The following is a 20382-nucleotide window of genomic DNA, read 5'->3' as shown; positions in this document are numbered from 1 at the left end:
TGAGGTTGGGAAAAATAACATCAAATCAATCAACCGTAAGGGTGTGGGCCTGCTGTGTGTGTGCTTCTGTTTTTTTAATAAATGTGTCACTCATATTTATGTGTGCGCTCCCAAACTAGCAAAACAAGTAAGGGAAGTTTTTAGTGATCTGTGGTCTCTGTGTAGTTGCCAATCAAGTGTGGTCTGCCTCAAAACTAACACTGGCTAAAATGGGTGCTGATGACGTCAAAATTAATATACAAATGTTGTACTGTGCATCAAATTCTGATAACATCGACAGCTACAATTTGTCAGTATTATAAGAGCTGCCTGTCAGTGATGTTTTCCTAATAGAAAATCACCAGTTCATATTTATTTGCACAGGGCACCGAGCACTGATGTGTGTTTGGACTACAGTGCATTAGCCAATACATGTCTGTGTTTTAAGTCATCACAATCCACTTTTAATTTCTTGTTCCAAAAACAGTTTTTTAGGAACTAACCGTATGAGTTAAACTGTGGAGGGGGGTTGTTTGTTGATTTTTGACATCTTTTTTAGACTTTCATGTCAGATTAGGGAACGAATGACAGATGAAAAAAGGAAGAGAGAGAGGGAAGCATCACCTCTGGCCTAGCCCTCTCTCTCTCTCTTTTCTGTGGGAAACACATTCATCTGACCAAGACCACCAATGGGACCACAGTCAACTCTGATTGACACCCACCTCGCCCCAGATTAACCAATCATATCGCAACATTAGCCTGCCAGGGAGCTGACAGCTCTGATTTCCACGAAGCAGAGAGTCCGTTGATTGTGTGTGTGTGTGTGTGTGTGTGTGTGTGTGTGTGCTTGTGTATGTCTGTGAGATCCGGGGCGACCCAGGGCACGTCTGGGAAGACAAAACCCTAACATGTGCACTCGGGCCGCAGTAGCCAGGGGCCTCTCTTTCACACATGCACGCACAGGCACACACACACTCGCACACACGCACACACACATACACAGACACCTTCCTGCCCCCTCAGCACAGGAAAGAGCCCTGGAAAGCTGGGGAGGCCCAGGGGTGACCAGTACTGCCACCTCCACCCACCTCTCCTACCAGCGTTACATCAGAATTGATTGACCCTTGCACTGCATTGTGATTTGGAGCAGCAGTATGCATGGGATTGAGGGCCTGAAAATGGCTGTTGTTTCAGGTGGTGGTTTTCTCTCTCTCTCTCTCTCTCTCCCTCTCCCTCTAGCTCTCTCTCTCTCTCTCTCTCTCTCTCTCTCTCTCTCTCTCTCTCTAACACATGATGCAGTGTGATGTGGGCTGGATTTGAACAGTGTCAATCCAGCAAATGGACATGTTTTATGCACATGGTCTATTATAATTAGCACCATAGGTCCAGACAGATGGGTAGAATAGCATTACTGTATTTTGCTGCTGCTCTTATATTTGAGCACACAGACACAGACACAGACAGACAGACACATGCACACACACACAGACTTATAGTGAGCGCTCTGATAGGCTCGGTTGGGGGAACGGGTGGAGAGGAACGTTGGTCCCCAACGAGGCGAGCTAACTGGGGGAAATTAGGTCAGTGTGTTCCCTCTGACTCCACAACAAGAACAGGCTGTGTGTGTGTGCGTGTGTGTGCGTGTGTTTCCTGGTGCACCTACAGTACCATGCTACACCACTATAGTAACACAGTGCGCATGACTGTGTTTGTTTGTGTGTGTGTGTGTGTGGGTGTGTGTGCGTGTGTGTATTTCCTGGTGTGTGTGTGTGTGCCTAGGCTTCCAAAAGTGTAAGGTTAGGACTGATTCCAACACAGAATAGAGATCATTATTTCCACCACAATCACTTCTACGGCTTTATTCCAGACTTAACAATAGTTTTGAACTAGTCTGGACAAGAATGCTGTCAAACTCTACCTTTAACCTATTTTATCTATTGTCACTCCTCATCTAAATGACAGCATTGAAACTCAAACTGTGGAATGTAATTTAAATACCTGGAGTGTTTTTCTGATCACAGCCTCATAATAATAGTTTCAAATGAAATAAAGGTCAAGTAACATTTATCCCCCAAATGGTTATATTGTGTTTTGGAATGAAAGGTTTCATATGGAGGCAGCCGTTCGGTCGCTCGGCCTCCCGAGGACGAGGGTGCTGTTCCATTCTTCCTCCCAATCAGCTTTGTCTTCTCCTCCGTCTCTCGCCTCGTGTCTCCTGATCAGGACAAGTCACACATACTATAATTGATATGAGATTTAGGGGGTACATTTCAATGTAATTAGAATCTTGATAATTGGACTAATTAGATCTAATTGCTATGTGAGAATGAGTTTGATTAAAACAGGTTTCTCTCCTCAAAAGCAGAGTAGAAAAAAAAATAGGTGACATTGGTGAGACACAATGCACAGGCTAATTAACAATAAACACTCGTGGATGCACAGAAAATGAAAAACAGTAGCAATGAGGTATAAACAACTAGCAGAAAAAAAACTTGCTACTATTTATTTAAAATTATAAAATAGTGTTGGTGCCTCACCTTTGGTAAAGTAAGTCAAAGTTACAGGTAAGAAGGTTTTTGGGTGTTTCTTGGTACAATGTTGTTCCTATAGGCACCAAAAAACTACATATCATGACTAGTGTTGAGCTCTGTGCAACTCAAATACAAGTTAACAACGTAACATATCGCTAAGCAGAGTATACTTAGTGTGAACTACTGCCTGAAGTTCCCTCTGAAGTGTAGAATTAATGCAGTGTGAGTATGTTTACCTTCACTAGAAGTTGCTGCCGCACCATCCAGCAGCAGTAAATTGGCCCTATCGAATTACAACAGCCGTATTGAATCAGGTGCTTTGATTTTGCTCAGTGCTATTCTGTGAGAAAAAAGGTGGTTGAGACTACACTTGTAGACATCAAATAGGTTGGGAGGTCGGCAAGAGTCTTTCATGCATGTTCAAACAGATAGCAGCAGCATAGGAACTCTTCATAAAAAAATAAAAAAATAAAAAAAAAGAATCATTCCTGGCTTGTTTTCATAGTCTTTTTCATTTGCCCAGAATTGACTTGCAATTGTCAATACTTGCAGTCAAAGGTGCATTGTGTTGTCTTTGAAATTGTAATTTATGGTTTACGGTTATTATGATTTCATATTCCATGTATGGCTTTTTTTTTTTTTTTTTGGTGGGTGTGCGTTTGAGGTTGGCAACCAACAGCTTATACTTTTTGATATGCAAATGAGAGCGGATAAAATGAGAAGAGAACATAATCACTAACTCCAGGAAAGAAGAGCAGAGCAGCCGATCCTGCCCCCATCGAACAAAAACTTCAAATATAAAACATTATTTATGTAGAAAGTCCTGTATAATGGAGACGGCGGAGCATTCAATACCTTTAAAGAGCTCTCAGAAGATTTATTTTGAGTTATCGGTTGGTCTGAATAGATGAGTAGATGATGTTGTGAAAAAAAAGAGAAGAAAACTTTACTGTCTTGTCGATGATGCATACAGCACAGTGCAGTACAGTGTGTATCCTCTCGTGTGATTGACATTTCTTCAGGTCGATTTTTAGTTGTATTCAAGTAAACTTTACTGTTGGCATAGTTGTAGAGTTAGTAGAGACTTAGGAGTCACAGCTACAATCATAACATGCAATGTACATACAGTAGATATTTAATGCATGTATGTAAAGTGAGTGTTATCCTTGTTCCATATGTATGATTATGTACTGTAGAGATCTGTAAGCTGTTGAGCTGCGTCTGCATGTCACAAACAAATTCCTATACATTCCTGTGCATTTGTTGTGCCTGGTGATTAAAGTGCGCCTGCCTCTGACATACTGGAAATAAATGCATTATGTTCCTGCTTTGCATCCTTACTGAATGTAACTGAATGCTACTGTTTTTAAGTGTTCCTCAATATTGCATGAGCATCTGATTTTTTGTGTCAGGACGCCCTATAAAAATCTCAATGAGCTCAGTCTCTTGTGGTTCAATAGATGGCAGTAATATCCCTCAATCACTGCAGTATGAATCCTCAATTCCACATAAATACATATGCATGTATACACAGGCACGTGTGCGCACACATACTGTACACGCACACACACACATACACCCACACACACACACACACACATGCAGATGCACATAAACCCACACAGATACAAACAGAGCCCTCAAAATGCCAGAAGAGACGCAGATGACATCATTACGGCAAATAAAATAAAAAATCGGTAAACAATCCCTCTCGTCTGCGTCTCTTTCAGTCCTCAGGTAATGTAGACGAGCCCAGAGAAAGTCAAACAGCGCAGCGGGAGAGAGGGACGAGGATATGACTTGGAGACAAGGGGGGCGTCTTTAACTTCGCTGTGAAAGGCAACACTGGCACCATATCTTTCTAATGCTCTGATTAAGTGATGTGAAAATAGCAGCCGTTAGCTCAGTAGATACCGTAATGTGCGCTTGTAAAGATGAAATCAATAGCGCCGGCACCCTCACAGGGCATCGGGGAATAGCCAGGGTCTCCAACTCGGCGCACTCCGCACCTATAACTGAAAGAAATGTCTCATCTTAAGGAACCCGGCAACCGCTCTGAGGTAAAAAGCGGCACTATGAATAATCGTGAAAACCATTTAATTGTGTCCCTTTGTGTGCAGCCTGCCTGAGTTCTGTGTTCGTTTTGTATTCGCTCTCCCTCAAGATAGTCCCTGTGTCGTCATTTGTTGGCAGGATACGCTGGTAATCATTTGAATTCCCCCAGTATGTTCAGAAGATGTCAGGGAGTAGTCTCTGATCTTGTTTAATATGTGACCAGCAGCTATAAATTACCAACTCCCAGAAATGAGGAAACATGGGTACTTTTAAATCTCCAGGGAGCGCTTGCTCTCTCTTCCTCTCTCTATCCTCCTCTCTCTCTCTCTCTCTCTCTCTCTCTCTCTCGCACACATACAATCCCTCCCCTCTCTCCCTTTTTCTCTCTCCCCCCTAGTGTAGTAGTGTGTGCGGTAATCCCCTCCTTTTAATTTAGTTGACGTTCAAATAAAAAACAAATACCTGTGACTTTTTTGTTGAAATAAGCAATTTTGCTTTTAGCCTATTTTAATGCTCCACGGGCATACAGTAGTGGGGCTTGTTGTTTTTTCACACATTTGGCCAAGGTGTTTAAAATTGTGCGTTTCCTGCTCTGTTTATGTTCCGTACTTCCCCGTTTTCTCATTAAAATCAAATGCTGTAAGCCATGATGAAGAGGAAAACGATTTTTTCCAGACCTCCTGTTGGCATTTTGCAGTGCAGAGGAGTAGGAAACAACTAAACCACATGGTGACATAGTTGGTACGGCTTGAGCAACAGTGTTTGGTTTGGCTAAATATGCAGTATTGCTACAAACCAAATGAGCTTGCCATATTCAAATCAGATAAGAGTGCAGTACAATAGAAGGCAGGTTATAATCTCAAATCTTCCTAATGTAAATACAGACATAACGGTCAATATTTTGTATTCAAACTGCAAAATTTACAGTGACAATCCTGCCTGAAATATATTTCCCGTTATTCCCATGATCTTAGACGTTTCAATATTTACTAATATGAGCCATATTTACTAAAATGAGCCATTCTCCCCAGGCTACAAACAAAAGCACAAAACCTGTGATGTCGTCAAGAGACAAAACTCGGAGCTGCTCTATTGACAAGAGGTGAACTCTCACTATGTGGACTCATGCTGCTTATTTGAGCCATTAGATTTAAATGAGCTTTATGTCTAGAATTAACAGGTATGAAGCAAAAAAAAAAATGTTCCAATAGGCAGAGCAGAATTTCCGTGACACAAAGTCTGACTCATTGAACCATTCACCATAAATGGGCTAATAGGTTTTTTCTCTCTTTTTTGGGCGTTAGCGCTCTGGTTCTCACTTTGAAGGAGATTCGCTCATGTTAACAAATCAAAACGGAGCTGCCAAAGATTCTAGGAACACCAGATGCAAACTCCATTTTAGTTAGGATATTCCCTTTAAAGATATGTGACTATCTATATCTGCACAGGAGGTGTTCTGGGGACATTTTTCCGTTGACGTCTGTCTGGCTGACGCCGTGCCCATCACTGTCTGCGAGGCACAGAAACTACTTGTCACCCACGTGTTTTTTTCCCCGACGTTTGAGTTGTTGCGCGGCTGCGGCGGGATAATGAGTAGCGAGACTTACTGTAGGGAGAATGTATACTCCTCCATCTCCTCCGTGGAGAGGTTCTCCGTCGAAGGCTGCATCTCCTGTTTGTCTGCCTGCCGAGGCGGCGCGCTGCTGCCGCTCACGCTGGGGCCGCAGCTATTTGTCTTCTTGATTGGCTTCTTCTGTGAGGAGCAGAAATCGGGGAGAACACACGCGGATGTCATTTGTAATCAAAGCAGGAAACAGGCCTCTGAATTTATCTTGGGGGATGCACACGGTGACAGTGACAGTGTGTGTGTGGCACTTTGGAGCCTCGCCTATATCTCAACCGCGCTTCAACTGACAGGAGACAAGAATGACGGCGAAATCGCATACGGCACGCCGTCATTCGGGTTGAGTTCATGTGGGAAACGTGTATTCGGTGATGGCGGTGTTAAATATGGGATATTTGAGCAGCTGGCACTGTTTTGTTTTTTTTCCACACAAGTCGTTTACTGTCATCGTCATAAACACAGTCAAATGGAGTTAGGAAGTGGGGTTTTAAATATTTCACCGAGGTACTTGGGAGCAGATATTATTTGTTAAGCCGCCAACATGTTAACGGCTTGCTTTCCCTGGCCCTGTCAGCCCTGCCTGTGTTGCCCTTGGGTGGGCTTAGTGCTTTTCTGCTCGAAGTTGTGAAATACTTACTGATGTATGTTAATGAGATCCACAGTTGGAATAAGCAACCTCGCTCTTTCTTCCACCAACCTCTCGCTCTCCACCTCTCACTCTACCTCTCTCCATTTCTGTTGCTTCAATCTCTCTCTCTCTTCCATCTCTCTCTCTCTCTCTCTCTCTCTCTCTCTCGGAGAGAAACTAGGCCCAGGAAGTAGTAAATGGGCAGGGCCCCATAAAAGCGCCATCCGTTTTCATAGTGCAATCTTTGCCAAAGCAAGCTTGGATTCCAGAGTGATGATCACAATAAAAAGGTGGAAAGGAGAGGGAAAGAAGGGAGAGAGAAAAAAAATGCAGGAGATATATAAACCGCAATGTTCTCCGGTGTCTCTCCACAATAAATTTAATGCAATACCTTAAGAGCGGATTTCGTATATAGCTGGATTCCTGCCCTGTGGGCAAAGTGGTCGCCTGGAGAAAATTCATTTTAATTAGGCCTGCACTGCAGGTTGAAGGGTTGAAATCTGATCCCTAGCGCTCCCAGGCTGGGGCAGGTTGGAGATCACTCCACTTAATCATTAGACAACTGGGTTCCACACCACGACATTTGACAGAGTTAGCAAGGTTTTAAAGATAGGGCCAAGAAAAGAAGGAAAAAAACAAGGTCTATAGAGGCTGCGGAGAAATAAAACCTCATATCAACAAACTCATTCATTTAACAGGTCATCGCTGATTAATGGTGGTCTGGAGAGCCTCTTGTACATCAGTAGAAGGAGGTTACTAAGAATAAAGACTTGGAGGGAAAGAGGAGAGAGGGAGGAGGGAAGGATGTGTATGGATGTGTATGTGTGTGTGTGTGTGTGTGTGTGTGTGTGTGTGTGTGTGTGTGAGAGAGAGAGAGAGAGAAGGAGGCTTGATGTTCATAGGCTTTACTCCACTGCTAGCTACCACAACAATAACATCACAACAACAAAAGGCCGCAGCGAAGGCACAATGGCAGGGGCGGACCGGGAAGCAGCAATGCCAGATCAGCACACACAGAGTAATTCTGCAATTACCACTTCAAAGTATGGCAGGTAACGTGCAGGCTTTGATTAATTTAGCTTAAGTCCTCTGTAGCACAGGAAGAGGCGTGTTTAGAGCGGCTCGGAGAAAAAAAGGGAGGCCTGGCTGGCATTGCTGATTTCACAGAATTTGAGCTGCTTTGGCTTGTCAAGCAGATCAAAACTGGCTTTGAAGGCTGAAAAATACCTGTTAGTGTGAAATGTATTTTGACAAATCTCAGATAATAAGCCGGGGAGGTGTGTGTAGGGGTGCGGAGAGGGGCGGGAGGGGAAGGGAGAGGGGAGAGGGTGCTCATTTCAAGGGTGGGAACACTTCCCCCTAAATCACTGTGTTACCTTGTAGTGATTTCCACCCTCTGCTTTCTCCCTGCATGGATCACTCTTCTCCCCCGTGTTTCCAGAAATGGCTCCCGAGGAGGAATTCTTCCCTGCATCCCAAGAAGAGAAATAATGTGCAGTGAGTGTGAAAAAGAAAAAGCGAGAAAGGTTCATGTTTGTTCTCATTTGCAAATCACATCTGGCTATGAAAGTGAGGATCAAGGGTGGTTAATATTTATATCAGAAAATACAAGTCATCATCTGTATACAATTGCTAGAAGGACTGACATACTGTAGTTATCAAAAAAAATCAATGATGAGAAGTGAAGTAAATAATATGTGTACATACATGGTATGAAAATAATGATTTGAGACTCATTTACAACAATCAAAATGATCAGGTCTTAATTCAATTATGCAAAATCAATTTAAAATTGAGCTGAAAATCCTTGAAGAATCCCGGCTGAAACAAACTTGGTTAATCAGCTGTTGGCATGAAGATTGTCAAGATTTTTTTTTTTTTTTTCCTTTTTCAAAACAGAGATCAAAATTAAAGTAACAGTGTTAAAAAAATATATGTTGTTGACACTGTAGCAAGACATCAAATGCAGCACTCTTTAAATTTCTGAACACACTTGGAGTGGTGCTTTTGTCTTGTTTTTCTACTCTGAGGCAGGTAGTGAAGATGTTTTGGTGTACTATCTGGAGACGTGCAAAAGCAACAAAGGCTGATTTCACTCTGTGCAGAGGAGAAGTAGAGAGCGTTAACTTATGAAGCTCCCACTGCACAGTCATCTCCGTCTCCCCCAATCTCAGAGCTGAACCTTCCCAGCCCAAACGCTCTAATGTATGCAATTAGAAATGATGAAAAATCGAAAAAGAAATTAAATTTGGTTGTAATACATTTCTCCATTCTTCTCTCCTTTGGAAAATTACTTTTGAAGTGTTTTTTCATCCTCACCCTCTTTTTTCTTCTTTTCTCTCTCTATCCGTCTCCCTCTTTTTTTTTTTTTTTTTTGCTGTAATTTAAATGGTAAGCCGCCAGATGTGTGTCTCATGCTTGAAGAGTCGGAGATCTGCATTATTTAGCATATTAACATTCACAGAATTTAAAAAAGGGTTCCTGCGTTGCCTGGAGGTTGTAATTAAGTAAACCTTAGCTTGATACATGTAAAAATCTCACTATGTGAAACTTTTTTTTCCCCCGTGGAACCAGTCACATCTATATAATAAATATGGAAACCTCTGCGATGATATAATTTTCCTCTTGCTGCGGGATTAAATATATCAGTAATAATAACTTTTAAATATAGGCGACATATCAGAAATCCGTCTGACGGCTAAAATGTACTTTAATGGCAGGAATATTCCGCTCACTGCTATTTTTAAGGGGGACTGGAATCAGATTTAATCCTAACACAGATGTAGTTTTTAATTACCACCGCTTTTGCTGGTAAACATTTGGAGTGCCTACAGTTACAAGGTAATAAGCTTATATTTGCTCTCTTCTCAGAATGAAAATGTTTTATTTTTCTATATTTTCATGTCATTACATAACTGGAAACTCAGTCTTGTGTAACGGTAGACCTTCCAAGAAACTCACATCAATCAAATGTCTTGATATACAGGGTATAAATATCTTAATGCATACACATGAGGAGAAGATATTTTTTATTCACTTTGACAGTGTATTAACTAAATGAAGCATACGCCAGTTTGCCATGAACAAAATGTCAAAGATGGAAACGCGGTTAGAAAGTGAAGGGGAATCGATCCCGGTCAGTGACAAATATGCAAAATGTGACTCAGAACTTGGCCAGCCAATCTTGCCTTCTGAAAGTTGACAGTGTTGCATTTCAGAGCGTATTCACCCAGACATAAATCCCTATTCTGCACTAATAACTTTTAAAAGCATCCCGAACCAACAATCAAATATAAAGCTGTCTATTTAATTCAGGTTGAACTACATTGTGCTACTATACTTGTTCACTGGTAAGATTCTAGGTAGAAGTGCACTTGTGCAAATAATATTAACTCTCAGCAAAGGGGGTGTCCTTGTTTGTGAGTTTGCTAGTATGTGTTTGTCTGAGTGTGTGTGTGTGTGCGCGTGTGTGTGTTTCTGCAGAGACAGTCTGAGGCAGAGCAAAGCAGCCCACGGCCAGCTGCTTTTTTACACACACACATGCACACACACACACGCAAAACCATGGACTCAGAGACTCGCACTACCATGGTTTAGGATGGTTTCACGGACGATACCCCCACATCCCTCTCTCTCTCGCTCACACACACACAAACACACACACACTCATTACGTCCACCAGGCCCTGCTGCCGATGCTCAGATGTTGTGGAACCAGAATGAGCGCGGAGGCAGCATCGAGAGCTTCGACAGCTTCGACAGCTAAGGGCTACGTCCGTGAACTCAGAGCGCTGGAGCTGCCACAACTCCAGCCTCTCCAGACACCCAAGGCCAACAACAAACTCCTTGTTATCCCCCGCGCTCTGAGCCGTGTTAGGACCAGGCACACACACACACACAGTACACACACACACAGACGCATACACACACAGATATGAATATGTAGATACTTGCGTACACGCATAAACATATTTAAGGGTGTACCTGCAAACACGTGTACCACGCAATTGCACATGCATGCAACACACGCACGCCTCTTTCTCTCTCTCTCACACACACACACACACAAAGAGAAAAGCCTGAGGGCCATGACATTGTCGAGACCCTATCGCTGTGGTACCGGTGGGTGGAGATGCGACCGAGCCGAGATCCCTGGTTCTCGCTCACCGAGGCCCCTAATTGCCCCACGATTGGTCCAAAGTTATCCACCAATCGAAGGTCAGCGAATCCCGGATTACCCATGAGTCTATGGCTGAGATCTTGTGCCAAGGTTGGTCTGATATGCGAAGCTTTGTTGTCGTTTCACACGTAGCAATGTGCATTTTTTCCATGATGACTCATTTTATTTTAATCATTCACAGTACACACAGATACACTCGCACGCTGCTTTAAAGCTCCTTTTTTCACCGCCACTGGTGAAAGTTTGTCACTCTTGAAAGTGAAGTCAGTCTTTATCTTGTTCACCGAACTGCACAGAGGACATATGCTGCACTTGTCTTATCACAGGAAAACTGGGAATTGTCAGTTCCAAGTACATTTTGGAGGCAATAAAAAAAAAAAAAAAGCTTTTCCTTTGGGTGTGTTTGTCCCATATGCTCTTTGTTTGTCCTCCACTTAGAGTCCTTTGGGCTTGTTTACTGCACCCACTGTGTAAGTTTACCCTCGTATCTCTGCGAACAGGCTTTGACATGACAAAGGTTGAATCCATCCATTAGGAATCCGGACACTATTGAATTAATCGGGGATGTGGAGTGCAACTGATTGAGAGGGTATGATGTAACATTGTGGTTTAAAACTCTGATGACTAGGACCAGCCTCGAGGGGAGCACATCCTCAAAGTGCAGGGCAGCGCTCCAAAGAAGACATTAGATGAGAAATCCTCGAAATCACCATCCTTGCTCAAGGGGGTGGATATTACGATGCATTTGTGAAAAAAAAAAAAAAAAGAGGGGAGGGAAAGAAAGCAACAAAACACAGTGACGGCAGAATCCTCCGCATCCACATAGTGATCCACTAAAGGCGATCATGAAACAAGACGCTAATCTAATTAGTCATTTGGATTCAAACAAACCCAATGTAACTGGATCATTCAGTTAATGTGAAAGGTCACTTAACCCAGTGTGCCTCTAGCTAGTCTCCACGTTAAAAAGGCAAATACGCTCCATTATGCTCGGACAAGTCAAATGAGGTAAATCGGAATTATTACCATCCAATGGCAACTTAATCGGCGACACAAAAACATCAATGGCACACAACAGCACTTAATCCTCTCATTTTTCTCGCAAAACTTGTCAGAGTTATTATCTCGGATTGGGATGTCAGGTTTTGTTCTGTAATAGACACCTCATCGAGGACTGTGATTTTTCTAAAGGGATTAATTAACTTAAGGCCCCAGGAATACAAACTTCCAGTCTTACTGTCAAGCTCTACTGTGTGTATGTTACCACAATGACAAGAGGTCTCCATATACTTGTCCTGATTCTGAGACAAACGGGTAATGAGAAAAATCCTGGCGTCACACGCACAGAGAAAGGGATCTCCGCACAGCGCACATCAGAAACAGAGAGGCATGAAATGGGAAGGAAATGTCTGAAACCCCCAGACTTGACAGAGCACTGAAGAACGGGGATAATTTGTTCTTCTTTTCCTCACTGAATTGGATTTCCATTTTTGGCGAGGTTAAAGTTGTCCGTCCAATCACTCCCTTCAGCCTTGACGTAATCTCCCCATCTGAATGCCATAACTCGCTCCAGAGGTAATGCAACATGAACGGATCCGTATGCAAATGGGGCGCAAACGTCAGGTCGGCTTAGGGAACGGGCGTGGATGAGGTGCCGCGCAGGACACCTTTTGATCCGTTATTTCAGCTTCGGATCGGGTTCACTTCCCCAGAAACCTCCTCACCTGGCTGATTGTGCGTGCGTGCTTGTGTGTGTGTGTGTGCCTACGTCTAGGTCTGGGTGTGTGTGTGTGAGCCTGTGCTTGCAGCTGTGTGTGTTGAAGAGACCTGGTACCTCTTGCCTTGTGTGGCAGAACATAAATCTCCCATAGTGAGTGCCTCCCTCCCTCCCTCGCTCTCTGGAAAGGCAGTCAGTTCGTTGGGGACACTTCCCTTGTGGGCGTTAGGATCTCTGTGGGGGGTCACAGGTCAGCCGGCGGAGGAAGCGACAAGCTGTGAAATGTAAAAGACCAATTTCTTCCACATGTTTCGGTGCTGGGAGAACACTGCCAAGCTGTCAGCCGGCATCACGTTTAAAATGGGCCAGGGTGCTACCCAGCAGACCTGTCACAACTCATTTGTAATTAAAAAGCCTGTGTGATGTTTAAAGCAGAGCACCCCAGAAACTTTTGAGGACTGTTAAATAAAGATGAGCCGTGCGTGCAAAAAAAAAAGTAAAAAAAAAAAAAAAAAGTAAAAAAAAAAAAATGATGTATTAATAACAGTGGAGCTAGCTGGCCGTCTTTGTTGTAGATCAATACCAAATGAGCCCGTGTTTGATTCCCGACAAGAGCCAGGATGTTGGATGACCTGAAACTAGGCGGGAAACAAGACGTGTTTTTTATTTTTTTAAATGCGGAAGTGGATGCACTGTTATTACCACAAAAGCAAGGAGTTATCAGCCACTTTTAGATGCAGTTAATTTGTTAAAACTTGCTTGGAGCACCAGATATCGGGGTTTACCACGTCAGAACGGTTCAGATGCTGTCTTACAAATACAATCAGATGCAAAAATTATTTGCCACAGGATGAAATAACAGTTGGAAATTACTTAATAAATCACATTGCAGTTTGTAAATTGAAATAAAGTAAAGTTTTTTTTATCAAGGAAAAGTAATCCAATAGTAAATGAAACTAATCAGATTACTTTACTGAACTTCTAGTAATCTAGTGGATTGTGTTACAGGTAATCAGTAATGTATGATGGACTACAGTTTGACAGTAGGAGGATCTCAGTCAACTGGAGGGAACAGACAGGTGAAGCTGCATTTATAGGTATCTCTCAGTAATTACAGATGGTACATTTCCACACTGTAACATGACCTCTCTAGCAAAGCAGAGTGAACTAACATAAAATCTAGTATTCCTTAATCACATCATCACATCGTCACACCATAGCACAACCACAAGGTATCAACGCCTTAAGACCTATGTGTGATGATAAAGCCATACTTAATGATCATAAATGAGGACAAAGTACTTTAAAACAGTTGCTGTAAGTGAAGTCAAAATACTTAGTAGTAGTTTCATGTGATATCACCTGCCACTAAATTGATTAATAGTTGATAAACAGAAATACAATATTATCTGACCTATGTGACCTATGTGAATGATAGGGAATGTTTTTCCTTGCTTATGGGGAACATGATTTAGGTTAAAAAAGTAGGTTTAAAAGTTATTTATTTATTTATTTGAAATTAGTTTTGCCTATAGCACAAACATTATATCATACTTGAACACAGGCAACATATCCCATGACTTCCATGTCACATGGACATCCACTGATTCTCAAATATAGATTTAGGATATCCAGTAGGCAAAAAATATTAATATTATCAGTATCAGTGTCCTGCAGAAACTTTGTATCTCCAAAAAGCCAAGAATAGGTTAGGAATAGGCTAGGTCACAGGATCATACAGCAGTTTTTACATGTGGATGACAATATTAGCTATCAGTTAACATGATAAAAACAAAATGGGAAATATTAGGTAATACTCAAGTTTTTTTTTTCAGGACATCAACAGTATCTGACCAAGAATCGGGACTGCAAATCATTGAGTATGTTATTGGTTTAGCTAAATAAATATATTTACCTAGTGCTTTCCTACTTAAGAGGGTTTGTTTACTTATGTAAGTGGTGAATATTATCAAAAGAATTGATCTGAATCTATCAGCATTGTGAGCGCTGTTCAAATATTTGCCTCAACTAACATACATTGATACAGTCTGTTGGATTTTTGCATATAATATAAACAAGAACATGTTCTTTGTTTGATGTAACTTGTCAGTCATACTTGGCATGCTGTTTTTTTACCCAGCCCTACCCTCAAGCACTTTCACCTCAGTGGAGAACTAAGTGAAACCTGCCACTCTTCTCATCCCATTGCTGGTGACATTAGGGTGACATTTGCTCCCCACTGCGGCGTAGTCGGGGGTGTTACCGCTGGACCCCTACCTGGCAGAGACGAGGAAGAGCAGGCGGAGTCGGCTGACAGGTGGAAAGGAGACCCCCGGTGAGAGTGCTCCGCAGCGGGCTCTCCTGCTTTGCTGCTGGGGCCCGCGTGAGGCTGGTGCTGGGGGTGGGGCTGCGGGTGGAACTGGGAATGGGAATGAGGCTGGAGAAGAAGATGGGGCTGCGGACGGAGCTGCGACTGGGATGAGGGCTGCGGCTGCGGCTGGGGGTCGGGGTCAGGGTGGAGCGGCGGCTGGGGCTGGGGTTGGGAGACCGGAGGTGGGCCGTGATGGACCTCAGGTAGGGGGATCAGCGGAGGGGGAAGAGGAGGTATGGGCAGGGTGACGCAGTGCTCAGCCACCGTTGAGGTTCCACAAGGGAGCCTCTTCACCTGAAACACAACAGAGAAGAGGGAGGTAGGTGTGGACATTAATATAGTCTCTTTTTATAGTGATATCATCAACAATTATATGTATATTATTCCATCGCATCACCATTCAGGCATCTTGGTAAGGAAGCGACATGTGCTTATAATTAAACTACAAGTGTTACTGATCAAACTATAAGCATGGACAACTATTGGTATTTGTCACAGTGTGGCGTAATAGCAGAAAATGATTCCAATAAGACTACCACAAATGTAACTAGCATGTCTATTGTACATCCATATTGTCACCTGAGGGCGACTCCCTCAGGAATCTAAAGGACCGTAGACATTGGGTATGATAATGCTCTAACACAAACAACATGTCACAGTCACAGGGACATGAATAAAGAGACAAACCCAAGAGAGGGAAAGCTTTGTTCTGGCTTTTAATTCAATTAAGCTGTTGACTAATCTGATCAATGCATCAGCTCAAATGCATCCGGAATTGTTTGGTAAAGATGTGGTTCTTGTTCGTTGTCTGGGGCCAATTTCCAATTTCTCTGTTAAAGCCTTTTACCATAGCAAATTCAACCCTCAGCCTCCCAGACCCACCATCCTGCCTCTCAAATAATAGTTCAAATCGGGTGATGGTCCAGCCAAGGCCCCATGGGCTCAATATGTAAAGTGAAGGAAATGAGGCACACACACAAGCATATGGACGCACATTCAGACACAGACATAAACATAACTCAGACCTGCACCCAATTGTGGACATAAATGCATGCAAACACCAACATACACTAAGCTTAAACAGAAACACATGCACACACACACACACACACCTGAAAGTACAGGTTGCACAGCCAGTGGTCTAGATCAGAGGAGATGAGGCCTTCGATTTTGCCGAACTGGTCCAGTTGCGGGCTGGGGCTGCCCCTGAGCAGTGGGGCTTTGAACCTGGACCAATGACACATAACCAGTTATGATCACTCTATACAACCAGATGAACTGAGGGATGACTGATCACGATCATTCGGTTCAACTCTTTCCAAAGTTAAGACACTAGATTTGAAAAAAGCATAATTCCATGTCATTTTACTTATAGTTAGAGCATACTAGTGGATGAGTGCGCTAGAATAATCCCATATACTCATGACATAATGGCTTCAAATCAGGATTGTGAGCTTTGCTACTGGCCACCCACTCACTCTCTCTCAACTTTACAGTCACTCCGCTGTATACTGGCGACTAAAGACAAAATGCTAGGAAAAACGTCTTTGAAAAGAATCCGAAAATTATTTAACATGGAACCATGGAAAGTAAGCGATTCACAACACAAACTCCTTGAGTCCCAATAAATGACCCAAATCTGCCAGTGACCCACCTGCCCTGGACGGGACTGAGGCTTGGGTCACATACAGGATAGGCCCCCCAGGCCAGCACAGAGCTGATGTGGCTGCTGTCCCCAGGCAGAGCCATCAGTTGGAAGACCAGCACCATGGAGGGGAGCACCTCACAGGGCGCAGGTAAGATCTGCAGACACACAGACAGGCATGAAGTCACACACACACACACACACACACACGCTTGCAGGCGAACACACATGCCTGCAGGCACGTACATAAACGTATAAACACATATACAGACATGCCGACAGCACATACAGTAGAGCGGAGCCACAGAAGTGAGTGCGTGTCGACGTGCTCGCAACCACACACAGACAAATGCAAACAACCACAAACAGACACACAGAGGGTAACAAACAGGACAGGAGCCCTCGGGGAGCCACTTATTCCACATCCTAGACTTGAATCCTCCTTTAACTTATTTCCATGTTCTTTTGCAGCCTTCGTAACTGCCATTCGTACCGGTCCAACGCGGCAAATTGCCTAAAAGGAGATGTTGGAGTGATAAAGACTGTCGGCGTCAAACATAGGGTCGAGGAGACCTCAAAATTGTCGTTATAGTGTATGAGCTGACAGTTACTGCATTCATGATGCAGTGAAGCCCCCATCAATCAAACTGATGATATTAAGGGTATCTTGCATCTAGCAAAAAGTGTTAGTGGTTAGCAGTCAATGGCAAACACACACATTCTTATTTACCCAGAGAGCGGTGGGTTTGCTTAAAAAATGAACTGACAGTGAGGTGTGTGCCACTTCATCCATCATAGGGTGGAAATATTTCATCCCTTTATTAGTTGTAATGGAAAACGCTGAGGACTTGTTTTAACACATAAATCATGTGTATCCCCCCCACCCCTCCTGCTAATCTGCTTTTGGTATGCACCTGTGAAATGATGGGTAGTAGTGTCTGACTCGGGACACAAATTTATGGCATAATATCACGGATTATGGATATTGAGAATATTTCATATTATTCATTTACTGTAAGAAATATGACCTGCATAAATAGTAATTTGTGTGTGCGCGTGCCTGTGCATACGTGTGGATTGCTTGTGCCTTGATATGCGCGCCTGGTTTCATATATGTGTATGTGGAAATGTTATATGCTGTATCTGCAAGCCTTGTGAGAAAAGGAGGATATGCTTCAGGTGGAGAAGACAAGCAGAGCCACATGCCTCTGCTGCTGCACAGCACCTTGGCCTGCCGGAGCAGCCTCTTAAACCATTAGAAATATCACATTTCATTCAAAACAGATTGATGTTTGCTGCGCCCCATTCTCCAAAAAAAAAGGGTGGAGGGTGGGGGGGTGGGGGGGGGGTTAAGAGAGGAAAAGTGGAGAACGGAAAAAAACAATATTCCAGACTATCAATGTACAAGAAGACTCAGTCCTTTTTCGAATGACTAACTGTCCCTTCCTCCATCTTGGGAAAATTTATTTTAAAAAAACGAATTTAAAACAAAAAAGGACAAAGATTTAAAGAGAGGAAAAAGAAGATTTTGAAGGGAGTGCGGGGTGGGGAATCCTGAGATTTGGTTCCTAGATCCTTTCATCTTTTTTTTTTTTTACTTTCCTTCCTCTCTGCTTTCATTTTCTTCCATCTTCAATATCAAGGTTTGGAATTTTGGAATCTCCTGCTTCTTCCCACTTGGTGTAAACACTGAACAAAGACCGTGGGCCCGACACCTTTCAAGTGCTCCCCTTCGCCAGCATCTCCAAGACAGCTCTGACTGAACCGCACCGCTCCTCTCTAAATCCAACCCCAGACACACAAAGAAAAGGGTGAATGAAAAAAGAGGGAGAGAGAGAGAGAAAAAAAAAGAAAATAAGCTCCTGGCTTCCTCCTACCATCGCTAATTCCTCATTTCCTCTTAGAAGGCACTGCAAACACTCCCCAAATCGCACGCTATAACGTGGGCAAGAGCAGAGAGAGAGAGAGAGAGAGAAAGAGAGAGAGAGAAAACACTCCAGCCAATCCTGATAGTCTCAGACAAATCTGATCAGCGTTTCCACCACTATCAACCAGGACAACAACAGCAGTGTTGTCTATAAAGCGCAGCCGAGGGTTTGGGGAGGAGAGGAGGGAAGGAAGAGTGACACGAGGCATTTGCCATGGTGTACTTAAACCTTTTTACCTCTGAATCAGATCCCAGATTCCCAGCAAGGTCCGCATTCAGTTTTTGCCAGCTTTTACCCCGTCCTTTATGTCAGATGGGAGCTGTAGACAATATTATCAGGATGCTCTGGCTCAATGAATACGCCCACCAGCACATTGACAGTGTCCACATGTGCTAAATGCTCCAGCTAAGGCCTTTAGAGTTGCCATCGGAACACTTAAGAAGCCCTTTCTGAGCCTGCACACAACTCTATGGGATCAGGAGGGACACTCACAGTGGATTTGGTGGCTTCGTATGCACAAGGTTTGTCATGTGAATCTGGCGTATTGTGCGCACATCATCAGTGAATAAACATAAACACAGATTTCTAATCCACTGGTCAATATCGACCGTTTTCAAACGAGTACGTGGGTTTTCAAGATTAGTGCCGCTTCCAGAGAGGATGTTTTCCTCCGTTTAAAGAGGTTTAGGAATCCTGAGAAAAGTGATTGTGAAATGTGCGCTGATTTCATCTCGCGTAATCTGCCATGTCGTTGCACCAAAAGTGTGAAAACATGTTTGGTCTTTCAGTGTGCATTGGGATTCGGGGTCAAGAGTTTTAATACCCTTCCGAAATATTACATTTTAGTCACTTCTGCATAACTATTTCTTTTATCCCCCTGCTCCAGCCCGACTGTGTTACGGATGCTCAAAGACTTGTGGAAAAGACACTAAATTTTTCACTGCATTTGTACTTCATTTTCATTCCAATAAAACATTACTCCCTTATATAAATGAATAATTGATCTTGGGTTTGATTTACATGCATGGATTAAATGTCATGTTTGAAAAGTTGCTGTTTTATTCATAGTGGAGATCCCTGAAGAAAAACCTAGAGGCTGTGTGTGGCATATTTTCATACGCCGTCTTCTCCAGCCTTATATGCACAGTTGCTGTAATATAACTTCTCATAACCCTTTCAATCTAGAAACTGCTCTGTCTTCACTGCAACTGATGAAACCAAGGGAAACAGAAAGAGGAAGGAAGAGGAATTTGGAAACACTGCGGCGAAAACAAAATTAAACCTACAGTGTGGTAGGTTCTGTCATATTAACACGGCATGTTTTATTGTTTGCTTTTATCTGACGGATTATGCGCTGTTTGTTTTTAAGATCGCATTTTAGGTGAAATTTTCTATTGGATTTCACATCAAAGACTTCTCCCCTCTCATTGGAAGTGAGTGTGTTTTAATTCAGAGCCCCTCAGTGTCAAAATTGCTCTCAGATGAGGAATATGTTTTATATTTATTTCATTTTTTTCTCATCACACATACTGCAGTATAGTGTATCCGAAGAACTGTATTCGAAGCAGCTTCCCCAAGCATCGTTTCAATAAAGAGGGTCTTATTGAATGAACTCCCACAGTCACAAATCACAACCTGATTCTGTCCTTCCCCTGTTGAATAAAAACACATTAGTCTCAATAGAGGAAAGCAACATGTCACTGGTACCAGCAAATGCAGAGCTCC

The 20382-nt window shown here is 43.0% G+C and overlaps 1 protein-coding gene across 1 annotated transcript in view; it reads right to left on the bottom strand.

The window, feature by feature from the left end:
- The window catches only part of ofcc1 (orofacial cleft 1 candidate 1), an 88075-nt gene that overhangs the window by 42646 nt on the left and 25047 nt on the right, over positions 1-20382 (bottom strand). Inside the window, exons 13-17 of the mRNA XM_078291543.1 lie at positions 16739-16887; positions 16197-16311; positions 14991-15378; positions 8194-8285; positions 6173-6318 (exon numbers count right to left, since the gene is read on the bottom strand). Of these exons, the coding sequence (XP_078147669.1) occupies positions 6173-6318; positions 8194-8285; positions 14991-15378; positions 16197-16311; positions 16739-16887 (890 nt within the window). The remainder of the gene's footprint in view (positions 1-6172; positions 6319-8193; positions 8286-14990; positions 15379-16196; positions 16312-16738; positions 16888-20382) is intronic.

The sequence above is a fragment of the Centroberyx gerrardi genome, chromosome 22 (assembly GCF_048128805.1).
Source record: "Centroberyx gerrardi isolate f3 chromosome 22, fCenGer3.hap1.cur.20231027, whole genome shotgun sequence".
Lineage (NCBI taxonomy): Eukaryota > Metazoa > Chordata > Actinopteri > Beryciformes > Berycidae > Centroberyx > Centroberyx gerrardi.
The sequence above is the reverse complement of the archived record's forward strand: the minus strand, read 5'-3'. Positions and strand labels throughout refer to the sequence as shown.